Raw genomic sequence first — 13,154 nt, 5'->3', positions numbered from 1 at the left:
CCCGCGCGCTGCGCTCGGGAACTTGTAGTCCTCCATGGACTCTTTGCAGCTCGGCGCGCCGAGTGAGAACTCCATCTCCCAGGAGGCATTGCAGTTAGCCGTCCAGCTCCGACCCCGCCCCCGCCAGCGTTCAGGCCGGCTGGCCTTAAAGGGGACGCGGCCCGAGTGGCTGCTCGCGGGGTGGCCCCCGCTCCGGCTCCGCCCCGTTTCCCGCACCTCGCCCCTCCCCCCCCACTTCGTCCCGCAGCCCCGTGGCCGCGCCGCTGAGTTGGGCTCCCCTGTTCCAGACTTGTGCAGAGCGGGTGGAGAGGTTGGGCTTTTCAGTGGAAGCAGCATCCCTGCCGTCTGGGACCTGGCGGAGGGCGTCCCCACTCCGGGGGAAGCAAAGGACCCGCCCTGACCTAGCCTGGACCAGCCTGGTCCTGCCCGGCCTGAGCGCCCCGCCCAGGAGCTGACTCTGAGGCAGGGGCCACTGGGGTTCCAGAGGTAAGGGGGCTGGGGCGTGTGTGTAGCTTGGGGGGAGGGAGTGTCTGCACCCAGATGGTTCGAGAGCCCGGACGCGCGCGTAGGGCTTTTAGAGTCCGGGGCTGGGAGGCGGGAGGTCTAGGTGCATACTGGGCCTGGCTGTGTGACCTTGGGCGAGTACCTGCCCCTCTCTGGGCCGCAATCTCCTTCATCAATTGTGTATATAGAGATACCGCCCCTGCCCCCGCCCCCCTCAGGGCTGAGGGCACCGGTGCCCAGTGTCATGAAGCTCGCCAGCCTTTCGTGGGGTCCGCAGCCCCAGTCTGGGCTGGGAGCGGGTGCACTGGTATAACTGGAAGGAGGGGTGGGGCCGAGCTGGGGTGCAAACTGGGGGGCCAAGAAGCCGCCTGTGCTTGGAATGGGCTTCTGCTATTCTCAGCATCCTCGGCCAGGGCGTACTCCCCCCTACAAGAACCCTTGCGAACAAGAGACCTCGATGTGTCAGCCTGGTGCCCGCCCTTCCAGAAAGCCTGGGATGGGGGTGGGGACGCGGGCATCAGAGGTATGTGAGGGGTGGCCCCCATTGGGGCTGGGTTCCTGAGAAGCGAATATATGCTCCCACCTTCTTCCCTTCTCCTCCTCAGTTCCCCTTCGGTGAAAGGGCAGTTGGGTTTTACTAGTAACCTTCCCCCACCCCACCTTTTTTTTTTTTCTTTCCTGGCGACAGTTTGGCCCAAAGGAGGGCCTCCCAGTAGTATGGCGAGGGGATCCTTCCCGGGGCTGCCTTGGGTAGAAGTTCAGTTAAAAAATACAGAGAGAAATGCTGCTGACTAGAGACCTGGGGGACGAGGGATGGAGGGACTTCTGGGTGTCAGGAGGGACAGCCTGGTCCTCCCCACGCCCCCCACCCATCCCAGGCAGCCAGGCAGCTCCGGCACCCAGGGGAGTCAAAGGAGGGAGACTGGGTGTGAGGGTCAGAGAGGAAAGGAAATGGGCTCCTCATTGCTGGGACTTGGAGGCGCTGCTGTGCTCTGGGGTGTGGAGAGATTGAGTGAACCCTTGAAGCCCCCTCCCCTGTCCCATGAAATTCTGTGAACTTTTGACCTGAGGGTTAACCAGGAACAGGTTTGTTTGTTTGTTGTTTTCTTTTTCTTCAGCTTTGGTTGTTTGAGTCATTTCTAGAATAGCCCATCCAGTGACCTCTGTAGGGGCTTTCTTGGCTGATGTTTAAGATTCTCAGGGTGATGGATATGCAAGACCAGATCTGGGCAGATGAGGGGGCAGTGACTGGACCAAGGGTTAGGCCAGTCCCTGGAAGGTGCTTTTCTGATCATATCCTTGGTTTTATCTCATCTTGCTGTCACATGTCTCTAGGTCACTTGGCACTCCTTCACCTCTGTGCCTGGTCCTGTGCTGGGCACTGGGCACAGATGGGGGACCGGACCTACTTCCTACCAAAGGAGATCCCGGCCTGGTGGGGGAGATGGGCATAGAATCAATCCAGTTACACTGCCCAGGGATGAGAGAAGCGAAGAGGGCCTTTGGAAGCCAAAGCCCAAAGATTGAGTTGCAGGGGGATTTGGAAAGGCTTCCCAGAGGAGGGGGCATGTGACCTGGGCATTGAAGGATGAGTCAGAATTTGCCAGAAGAGGAAGAAGCCCTTTCTCAGCAGAGAAAACTTCACCAAAGTGTTGAGCAGGAAAAAGCCCACTGCTCAAATTCCTGTAGATTCACCACTAAATGGAGTTTGTCAAGTTCATCTCTCACCCTGCCCCTTTATTAGCTTAGTGTCACAGAAAGGACTTGAATGTCAGGCTCGGGAGTTTGGACCTTATTATCCTGAAGGGGCTGGGGGGCCTTGAGGGTTCTGAGCAGGGGCATGGCAGGATGGAGTTTATTGTCTAATGAGGTAATCTGATGATATTTGCAGGGTGTGTCAGAAAGACCAGGGAGGGATGGGGAAGTCTGAGCTGGGGCCCAGGGAGGGGGTGAGGCAAGACATTGGAGCTGTCCACACACACACACACACACACACACACACACACACACGGTGCTTTGGGGGTGATAGGTGATGGAGACTGAATATAGTCAGGCTCTATTATGCAGGAACAGAGACCTGTCAATATACAGTGGAAAGGTGGAGGGTCATTTGAGAGGGACAGTTAAAGGGATCTGAGCCTTCCAGGGGAGGGATCATGATTTTCTTGTGTGCTAACTGTGCGTCCTGGAGCGGGCTGGGTGTTGCTGGGACTCCCAGGCTGTCATGTCAGCAGTGAGAGATATAAGCCAAGGGTGTGGGGAGGAGTCGCAGCACTGGCTGGGAAAGGCTAAGGGGTGGGCAGGTGATCATTCTCCCATTCTGGGGTTCAGAGGCTCTGAGAGGTGGAAAAACACCAGCATTGATGGTTGTGGCCACAGTGGGGGTAGTGGCTGGACTAGATTTGAAGCCTGGACTCTGTACTCCTACAGGACACATGTCTCTAGTGGAGGATGGATTGAGGAGGGGAAAAAGGAGATAGATTAAGAGGCTTCTGCACTAGTCCAGGCCAGAGGTAAAGAGGAGCTGATCTTGGGTGGGGCTGGAGCTCAGGGGAGAGAGTGGAAATGATGAGTTGGCTTCGGGGGCTAATGGATGAAATTCCTTGTAGAATCCGCTGGATCAGGAGTATGTGTCTCCTCGTCTTCTTCCCTGACAGTGTCGGTTTTGCCTCTCAGTGCCAGATGTCGCAAGAATAGACTCTTACCTATTCTTATCTATTATCTGGCCCTTATCTTTTTCTTTTTTTTGGCCCATCTCAGTTCCCCGACCAGGGATGGATTAAACCTGGGCCATGGCAGGGAAAGCCCCGAGTCTTAACCACTAGACCACCAGGGAACTCCCTGCCCTTATCTTTTTATATCTTGTCTCAACCTCATCAGTGGTAGGCTCAGAATGGTCCCCATTTTCCAGATGAGAAGGCTGAGGAGTCCTAGCAGGGACTCACCCAAGGTCACCTGGTGATTCTGAAAGCAGAGAACCTGAGTCTCCTGCTTTAACGCAGGCTCTTCTGAGGGAGGACAGGGCTGCTGTTTGCTGCTGCACTTGGCATGGGGCAGCTGTCTCCTGGGTCAGAGCCAGTGTCGACAGGCCATATCCTCATCCAGAGCCTAGAAGGAAGGGTAACCCACCCTCCCCCGAGGAGCGCTGGGGGTCTGCTTCTTCCTCCCCTAGAGAGGATAAGTGCCGGTTCTAATCCCACCCTGCCAAGGCCGTGTCTTTCTCCCTTGTTGATCCTCGGCTTCCCCATCCATGCCGTGGGGAGAGCAGGCATTGTTCTGCCTCCCTTCCGTGGCCTGGGATGGGTCAGGTGAGGTCCACGCCTCTAAAAACCCCTTTGCATGAATGCATCCAGGATATTACTGAGTGGGTTTGTTGGTGACCATGGTGACAGCTGACCTCAAACTGCCTGTGTGGGAGTGGGGGCAGATAGGCAGGGCTTGCTGGAGTGGTCAGGCCACAGACTGCAGAGAGGCTGCAGGGCTGGCCTCGGAGATCAGAGCCCTCACAGAATGGCTCCACTGACCAGGATCCCAGCTGCCAGGCACAGACCACCTTATGTGATAGGTATCAGGTAGAATGATAGGAATTGCCAGCATCTGATCCCTCACTTTGATGTGGTTCAGCCTGATATCATTTATCCCCATTTTACAGAAAAGAGGCTCACGATATTATGTGCTCAAGGTCACACAATGAGTTGCAGGACTAAATGGGATTTACTCCAGGTCACATCAGAATGCAGGACTCCTCATTCCTAGTCTGATTTTCTTTCCATTTCCAGAGCCTTCCTTAGCCCCAGAACTCCATTTCTGCCCGCCCCCAGGTCCTCTTCCTCCACACATGATGTCAATATCTCATCGATTAGGATTTCTCCTTGGTCGCCTGAGTACCAGGGTTTCTTGGCATCCTGGGTTGAAAGCATATTAAGTCCACTAGCCTGGAGGGCAGGGGTAGGGGTTTGGAGGATGGTCTGCAAGGCACTGCCCAGGAAAGAGTGGACCAGGGCTGAAGGCAGACCCATTTTTAAAGACACTTTTAAAGACCTTTTGGGAGTATGCCTTATTTCGGCACTCTTTACCAATGTGTGTGTCTCCACCACCGGACTGACTGGGAGCTCCGAAGAGCAAGGACTTTGCTTCTAAAGCAAAGGGGACTGACACTTTCTGAGCACTTCTTGTGCCCAGCCTTTATATTTGTCTTCACATCAGCCCTGCGGGTTGGAAATAGAGGCTCAGAGAGCATAAGTAAGCTGGATGGTAAGCAGAATGCATCCCGGTTGAATCTCAAAGAATAGAGTCTAACACCATTCCAAGCTTGGGGTGGGCCCTGGGCATATGAACTTGTCCTAAGTGCTCAGGTGATTCTGAGGCAACCAGGCCAGCATTCAGGAACCACTGATCTGTGCCCTGGCTACACCATCTAACCTTACTCTGCAGTGACTGGCATGGAAAATGCCAGCCATTGAGAAATAAGCCTGGTCCCTGCCCCAAGGAGCTCACAGCCTGGTGAGAGAGAGAGAAACAAATGTGCCCATTGCATTGTAACACAGGCAGTAATGGAGGTTTGGTCTCAGTGGAGAGCTAGGACAGAGAAGGGAGCGTCTCCATAGGGCCTGGCACATATTTGGGGTCCCACAGTATCTGTGGTTTTGCATAAAAGTTTCTGGCCCATCATCTAGGAAATTTCTAGCTTGTCTTCACACCTACTCCAGGTTTTAACAATAGAGTAGTTTTCACTGAGACAATAAGTTTAATTAAACACTTAGCGTATACTGAACCTTATATTGGGTCCTGCCTAGTGTGGGATTACACAAAGAAGCAAAGAAGTGGTCCTGCCTTTTAGGAGCTGAACCTGTGGGAACCAGCATGAGAATCAGAAATCAAAGTGGGTCAGCTTGGGATGAAGTCTTCCAGAAAACAGCTAAAATGGAGTGGAAGGGCAGAGGGAAGTATATTATGGCTCAGAGGAATAAGGTAGCAGTAACTCACACCACACTCTGCATTTCCTACTGTGTGCCAGGCACTGTGCGAGGTGCTGGGGATACTGTGGTGAACAAAACCTGAGTTGGTTCCTGCCCTCAGGAACCTATATAGTATAGTGGAGGAGGATGACCCCAATCAACTAATCATGATAAGTGCTGTAAAGGAGCACAGGATGCTCTGAAATTGTTAACAGGGGCGTTTGACCCATACAGGGAGGTCAGACAGGCCTTCTGTGTGGAAGAAGTTTGAGCTGAGCTCTGCAGGGTGAGCCAAGCAGGGAGGGGAGGGAAAAGCGAGTGCAAAAGCCCGGGGCAGGGAGGACATAGTGAGCCCACAGTGAGGGGCTGGTGTGGGCTGAGGCTTGGGAGGTGACAGGGCCTGCCTGTGCAGGGTTGAGCACAGAGATGAGATGATCTGCCTTAGTGGAGGAGATTCAGACCGGTACAACCCCGCACTATGTGATCCCAGCTGCAATGGAGGAAGAGGCCACAGGTGGCTGTAGGAGTCCAGATGAGGGATGAATTCATGCCTGGAAGTCCAGGGAGGTTCTCATTAAGGATTGGGTGTTTGAAGTGGGCTTTAAAGGAAAGTAGGACTTTGCCTGGTTGTATGAATGTGTGTTAGTGGTGGAGGTCTTGGGAGATAGGATGTTTCAGGCAAAAGGCACAATGAACACAGAGAGGAAAAGGGTAGGTCATTTGAGAAAGAGCAAGAAGCTGATTGGGGGCAGAATAAAGTGCACCAGGGAGCTCTGGAAGCCCTGTCAACCCTCCCTTTCTGGAGGTGTGATTTGTGTGTGTGCACGGCTCATCTTCCCACAGGACATGGCTTGGCCAAGACCCTGGACAGCAGCTTCTAGATCCAGCTCTTACCTGCCTCACCAAGAACTGACGAGGTCCCCAGGGAGGCCTGAGGAGAGAGGGGCAAAGGGGTGGAGGAGGGGAAGGCTCAGGTGTTGGCTTTGTGAGATGAAAGGCGCTCATCAGCAATAACTACAACCCACTGGGGCTTATTATTAAGCCAGGCATTGTGCTTCACCTCATCACGTCACCTCCGGGGGAGGTAGGTATCCTTGCCCCATTTCACAGATGGGGAACTGAGGCCCAGAAAGGTTGAGCTGCTCGCCCCCAAGCCTCAGCACGCAGGGGACCACGTGGGGGATCGGTCCTGTCTGGCAGAGTGTGACCCTGCTCCCTGTCTCCTGCAGCGTGGCCGTCATGGACAAGATCTTGGAGGCGGTGGTGACGTCATCATACCCCGCGAGCGTGAAGCAAGGGCTGGTGCGTCGCGTGCTGGAGGCGGCGCGGCAGCCGCTGGAGCGGGAGCAGTGCCTGGCGCTGCTGGCGCTGGGCACACGCCTCTACGTGAGCGGCGCCGACGAGCTGCCCCGGCGCGTGGGCTGCCAGCTGCTGCATGTGGCCGGCCGCCACCACCCAGAAGTCTTCGCCGAATTTTTCAGCGCGCGCCGCGTGCTGCGCCTGCTGCAGGGGGGCGCCGGGCCGCCGGGCGCCCGCGCGCTGGCCTGCGTGCAGCTCGGCCTGCAGCTGTTGCCCGAGGGGCCCTCGGCCGATGAGGTGTTCGCGCTGCTGCGGCGCGAGGTGCTGCGCGCCGTGTGCGAGCGCCCGGGGCCCGCGGCCTGTGCGCAGGTGGCGCGGCTGCTGGCGCGGCACCCACGCTGCGTCCCCGACGGCCCTCACCGCCTGCTCTTCTGCCAGCAGCTTGTGCGCTGCCTCGGCCGCTTCCGCTGCCCAGCCGACGGCGAGGAGGGCGCCGTGGAGTTCCTGGAGCAGGCCCAGCAGGTGAGCGGGCTCCTGGCGCAGCTGTGGCGCGCGCAGCCCGCCGCCATCCTGCCCTGCCTCAAGGAGCTGTTCGCCGTCATCTCCTGCACAGGTATGTGTGCGGTCGGGGCGGGCGGGGCCCGTGCGTGCGGAGTCTCCTGTGTGGCGTGCCCACCTGGTGGTGTGGCGTGTGCATGCTAGTGCACAGGTGTGTGTTTGTGGGGGGGTGGGTGGGTGCTGTTCCTTCGTTTAGTTAGCAGGCCCCTCCTGAGCTCCTGCGGGGTGGGGGGCTCCTATCCTGTGGTGCCTGCTGGGCATGCAGAGAGGAGGGGACCCAGATCAGTCGGGCCTGGAGGAGGACCAGGGGGCTGAGACAACAGGATGTGGGGTGGTCATCATGCCCTTTGGGTCAGGTAGGTTTCGTAGAAGTGATGACTTTTGAGTCAGGCCTTGAGAGCTGGGCAGCATCAGGCAGCAGGGGTAAGGTACTCAGGGCAGGCAGAGGGTAAGGTCTGGAGACGTGATAGAACCTATATGTGTCAACTGAGTTGTAAATCTTGGCCCCCCGTTGACAACTGTGGAAATTGGACTGTAGTTTAAATGACTGAAATAAAATCTGTCCCTTCCCTGATTATAGGGCTGTTCAGGGGAAAGGAAGGGAATGCACCTGGCAGGAGGAAGAACCAAGGCCAGGTGTATAAGGACCTAGGTCTTTATACAACTGGACAACAAATTTTGATAACTAAATTTTTTTTTCATCTCTGTTGGGTTCCACCTGGAATGTCCTCCCTCCCGCCGAGTCACATAGCCCTCCTACCTGTTCTTGCCAGCTCCAGTGTTACCCCATCTAAGGGCCTTGCCTATACATGCACAGCTGGGGGTTAGTGCTTTTTTCTTTGCCCAGCACAGGGCCAAAGCAGTGCCAGTGAAGGTTTGTTGAGTGAATGAGCTAAGATGAGATCAGAGGCTGGGATGCTATAGGAGGCGAGCAGGTGGCCCTGAAGTGCTCTTTGCAGAGGCTCCCTAGTTCCTTTGGCAGCATGAAGGACATGGGGTGATAGGGGAGGTGTGGGGTCCACTTGTCCTGCAAAGCTCAGCCCAGGCACCTGTTCCAGAGGAGGAGCCACCATCTAGCGCCCTGGCCAGTGTGGTCCAGCACCTCCCATTGGAGCTCATGGATGGTGTCGTCCGGAACCTCAGCAATGATGACAGTGTGACCGACTCCCAGATGCTGACTGCCATCAGCAGGTGGGCTGAGGGACGAGTGGTGGTCAGGTCTCTCTCTCCCCCAGAAGCCCCTTCCACTGGGTGGGATTGCTGGGCTAGATATAGTGTCAGAGGGCCCAGGCCCTCATGCTTGTTCATTCATCCATCCTTCTTTGAGCCCTTCCTGTGCCTGGCCCCAGGCTGGATGTGTAAGACACAGAGAGCCTTGCCCTAGTGATGCTCTCAGGCTAGGTACCAACTCTGTGACCCTGGACAAGTCAGTGAACTCTCTGAGCTTCAGTTCTCCCCTCTGTAATAGCAGAGGTGGTATAAGAAGTTGTCAGGTTTCCACAGGGTCAATGATAGGAGGTAAAATTACTTTAATGAAGTGCTTTCTGAGTTTGGCAAGTATGATAAACAGAGTTTGGGTGCTTTTCAGCTCACAGAGCTCTTGCACATCCCCCACCTCATTTGAACATCATTGCACCTGTGATCTCGCCACATCTGCCTGGCCAGTGATCTCCGAATATGACACCTACCCTCCTGCCTGCAGGCCTTTGGCTCTGCAGACCCCATCCACCTGGCATCCCCCCGCCCCCCTGCCATTCTTTCCATATAAGTGTGCAGATCCACTGTCTCCATTGGGCCTTCCTGGATTCCTTGTCTTCAGTAGGTAAGAGTGTAGGCTCTAGAGATAAGCTGCCTGAGTTCAAATCCTGGCTCTCCCACTTCTTGCCTGTGTGACTCTGGGCAAGTTACTCAACCCCTCTATGCCTCAGCTTCCTCATCCATAATTTGTAGTATAATTGAACTCATCTTACAGGTTTGTTGTGAGGATTGAATTAGATAAAATGAGATATTCCATGTATAGTGCGTAGAACAGTGTGATGGTAGCTATTATTACCATAGTTACTACTATCTCCTTTGCTCTCTATTGTTCTCTTTATAGCCTAGTCTACTGAATATAAAAATAATGATACTAGTGACGTTTTCCTGAGCACTTACTGTGTGGCAGCTTCATGCTCAGTGCATGCAGGCATTATCCTGAGGGGGTCAGAAGGGTTAATACGTGTAAGGCAGATGGAGCAGTGCTTGGTACAGAGTGAATATGACATAAATGTTAGCTGTTGTTATCTCTTTTAACTCATATAACAAACCTGTGAGGTAGGTATTATCCCCATTTGACAGAGGAAGAAACTGAGGCTAGAGAGAGTAACTGACTTGCTCCAGGTCACAAGCAAGGGTTTGCTGGAGCCAGAGCTTCCAGCCTGGGGGCTTCCAGCCTACTCCTTCTGCCACTGGGCCCCACAGTCCAGACAGAGGCAGCCAAAAGCCCTGTTCTGCCACTGCAACTCACTGTGTATGGGGTGAGGTTTGGGGTACTGAGAGGGCCTGGTTCCCCTTCTGCTGGGCTGGGAGCCCCAGTCTCTGCCAGGTGCCTGTGCTGGGCATATTTGCAGTTCCCAGAGGTGTCCTGTTCATCCCACGGATCCCAGGGCTGCCCTGTGTAGGTGTGAGTCAGTGTGGGGGGATCTCAGGTCATTATGGCTGGTCCCTGGGCTGCCCCCTCCCAGGCATTTGGGCCTCCCCGGTCCTTGTGTCACTGTCACTCCCCTCACCAGGATGATCGACTGGGTGTCCTGGCCCCTGGGGAAGAACATTGACAAGTGGATCATTGCACTGCTGAAAGGCCTGGCCGCTGTTAAGAAGTTCAGCATCTTGATCGAGGTGTCACTCGCCAAAATTGAGAAGGTTGGTGGGCCCCTGTCCTAGACCCGGCTTCTGGCCTTTCTTGCTAGTCTCTTGCCAGGGGCAATGCATGCGGGCTCCCACCGAAGCTCGCTGTGACCTGGGACAATTCACTGCTTCTCTCTGGGCTTCAGGTTTCCACTTGTCTCTGGGCTTCAGGTTTACCCCATTCATTCTTCTGACTCTTCATTCAAGTGTGTGTGTCTGTCACTTTTGTCCGTCCATCCATCCATCCATCAGATATCTAACTGTCTTGCTGTCTCACCACCCATCCGTCCACCCAGGTCTGTGAGCACCTCTGTGTTCTTACTCCCACATGGGTCTGCTGCTTTAACTCCGGCATCTCTGGCCCCCTTTCAGGCCTATGGCTACACTTGGCCTTGGGTGGCCCAGGCCTGGGGAACTCCTGACCAGAGGCTTTCTTCCAGGTTTTCTCCAAGCTTCTGTATCCCATTGTCCGGGGAGCTGCCTTGTCTGTCCTCAAGTACATGCTCCTGACCTTCCAGCACTCCCATGAGGCCTTCCACCTGGTAAGGGCCCCTGCGTGTTGCCCCGAGGATGGCCGGTCCTGCATCCTCCACAGGTCTGGCTGGAGGCCAGATATGCTGTCTCTGTTGGGGCTTAAGGGGTTGGGGCTTGAAGCCCAAGACCTCCAAGTCCTGGACGTTAGGACTGGAGGAGACTTGAGACCCAATTTTACACATAGAAAACTGAGGCCAAAGAATGGGTGTGACCTCCCCATGGGCCCCGAGTAGAGTGACAGGCCTAGAATGATGGCAGCTGTATTACTTGGGCGCCAGCTGTGTGGCAGGCACAGTGCTAAAGACAGTCCACATGTTCATTCATTTTACTCCCGGAGTAGCCCCAAAGGGAGGTTCTATCATTTTCCCCATTTTTCAGCTGAAGAAACTGCAGTTTAGAGAGATTAGGTTGCATGTCCCAGGTAACAGCTGGTGAGCTGTACAAGGAAGATTCCAGCTGGGTTGGTCTGACTCCTGATCCAGTGTCCTTCCTAGCTTCTCATGGTCCTTGGTCACTGCAGAAACTTTATGCTTCCTGATTTGTGCAGTGGGAAAAGCACAGAACCAGGGATTGGGGTTAGGTGGGGTAGCGTCCCAGCTCTGTCATTTACTAGATGAGGTGACCTCGGGCCAGGCATTTACCTCTCAGGGCCTGGGTTGGTGGACAGGATTAGATGAGGTGACATTTATCAAGAGCCTGCCATATTCTAGGGACTTGATAGATATTTATTTCTTTTCATCCTTCTCCCGAGCTCCCCTGCTCCCAGTTTCTGTGGCCTGACTCTTCCGTCCCTGGGACACTATGGTGTAGCTCCCCTGTGGGTTTGAAAGTTAACACTGTAGCACAGAGGAAAGAAATGGACTTTGAGTTCAGACAGACCTGGCTCAGACACCAGCTTCTCCCAGAACCCATGGTGAAATCCTTGGCAAATTACATAACCTCTCTAACTTTAATTTCTTCTCTATAAGATGGGGATAGTAATCGCCACATGTCACTGTGAGTGCTTGACATATAAACGTTTGCTGCTGCTCATGTTCTGTCAGAGCTGCCACCAGCTGACCACATTGTGGCCCCAGCATCACTCCTGGGTGACAGAATAGCCCTGGTCACTCAGACCTTCAGGCTCTTCAGGCAGGTTGGTTGGCTGATACTTAATAGCTGGGGCTCAGTCTCAGGCCTCCCCTTAGCTGTGAGGAGGGAATTATTTGTCCCATTAAACAGATGAAGAGACTGAGGAAGAGTATCCAAGGTCATGTATCTTGTAAAGAGAGTCACCTGCCTGCAGAGCTCAGAGCCCCATGCAGGTGAGGGGCACAGTGGTCAGGTGGGCGAACCTCCTTGCTTCAAGGAGCTCTGGGTGCTTCCAGCACTGACCACCAGCCCGTGTCTCAGGTGGGTAAACTGGTGCTGACTAACCCCGCTCTGCTCTCACAGCTCCTCCCTCACATCCCCCCAATGGTGGCCTCTCTGGTCAAGGAGGACTCCAACTCGGGGACCAGCTGCCTGGAGCAGCTGGCGGAGCTGGTCCACTGCATGGTGTTCAGGTTCCCGGGCTTCCCGGATCTGTACGAACCCGTCATGGAGGCCATCAAGGTGAGTGACAGTCCCCACTGCTCCTGCGCCCTGCTCTGAGGAGGGTGTGCCGATTTGGGCTTTGCTCAAGACCACACCACAGGTTAGTGGCAGCCCTCTATCCTTTGGTCCCTGGCTGTCTCCCATTACCTCCCCCAGCCTGTCCTGTGCTTCAGGCACACCGAGCCACCTGCCATTTCCCCAGATGGGTCTTCCTCTCCCGATTGTTCTGAGCCTTTGCATATGCCGATCTCTCGAACTTAAACTCCTCTCTTGTTCTGCCTGGATAGCTCTTATTTCTACCAAGCCTTCTTTGTGAAGGCTCTGCTCAAGTGTTTCTCCCTCAGGAAGCCTTCCCTGATAACTCTAAGTTACACCCCCCTGCACTGTGCCCCTCAGCTGGGTCATGGCCTCTCTGAGCTTCCACAGCCCTAGTGTATCCCTCAGTCACACATTGTCACTGTCTGTATGTCTGTCTCCTCTTAGACTGAGCATTCCACAGCAGAGATGGTTTACAATTGTTCACAAGACTTATGCCCTACTCTGTGCCAGGCCCAGGCTGGGAACTGGGGACACAGGCATGAGGCAGACCATGTCTCCTCCCTTTGAGGAGCTCACAGCATAGAGGGGTGACTGACGTGTTTACCCATAACTGTGATCTAAGCAGCTTATGAAATGAGGGTCAGCCTGAGAGCGGTGAGGAGGCAGAGGAGGGAAAGATCTCCAGTTAGAGGAGGAGGCTGCAAGGAAGAAAGGGCTTCTGAACCGGGCTTGCTGGGTTGCTAGGACAATAACATTTGTAGCTAGAGTCACACTTGGCAGTGTCTTCCCATATATTTTGTC

General features: G+C 54.8%; 1 protein-coding gene across 2 annotated transcripts in view; it reads left to right on the top strand.

Moving 5' to 3' along the window:
- The window catches only part of USP35 (ubiquitin specific peptidase 35), a 79,977-nt gene that overhangs the window by 12,578 nt on the left and 54,245 nt on the right, over positions 1 to 13,154 (top strand). Inside the window, exons 1-6 of one of the 2 annotated variants that reach the window (XM_082410312.1) lie at positions 138 to 486; positions 6,692 to 7,374; positions 8,378 to 8,510; positions 10,091 to 10,220; positions 10,646 to 10,747; positions 12,174 to 12,332. In XM_082410312.1, the coding sequence (XP_082266438.1) occupies positions 6,702 to 7,374; positions 8,378 to 8,510; positions 10,091 to 10,220; positions 10,646 to 10,747; positions 12,174 to 12,332 (1,197 nt within the window). In that variant the 5' untranslated portion in view covers positions 138 to 486; positions 6,692 to 6,701. Of the gene's footprint in view, positions 1 to 137; positions 487 to 6,691; positions 7,375 to 8,377; positions 8,511 to 10,090; positions 10,221 to 10,645; positions 10,748 to 12,173; positions 12,333 to 13,154 lie in introns of those variants that run through there. The other variant, XM_082410313.1, reaches the window with a different exon arrangement.

This window comes from Balaenoptera physalus (assembly GCF_965194825.1).
Source record: "Balaenoptera physalus genome assembly, chromosome: 10".
Lineage (NCBI taxonomy): Eukaryota > Metazoa > Chordata > Mammalia > Artiodactyla > Balaenopteridae > Balaenoptera > Balaenoptera physalus.
Note: the sequence above shows the minus strand (reverse complement) of the source record. Positions and strands in the feature narration are given on the sequence as shown.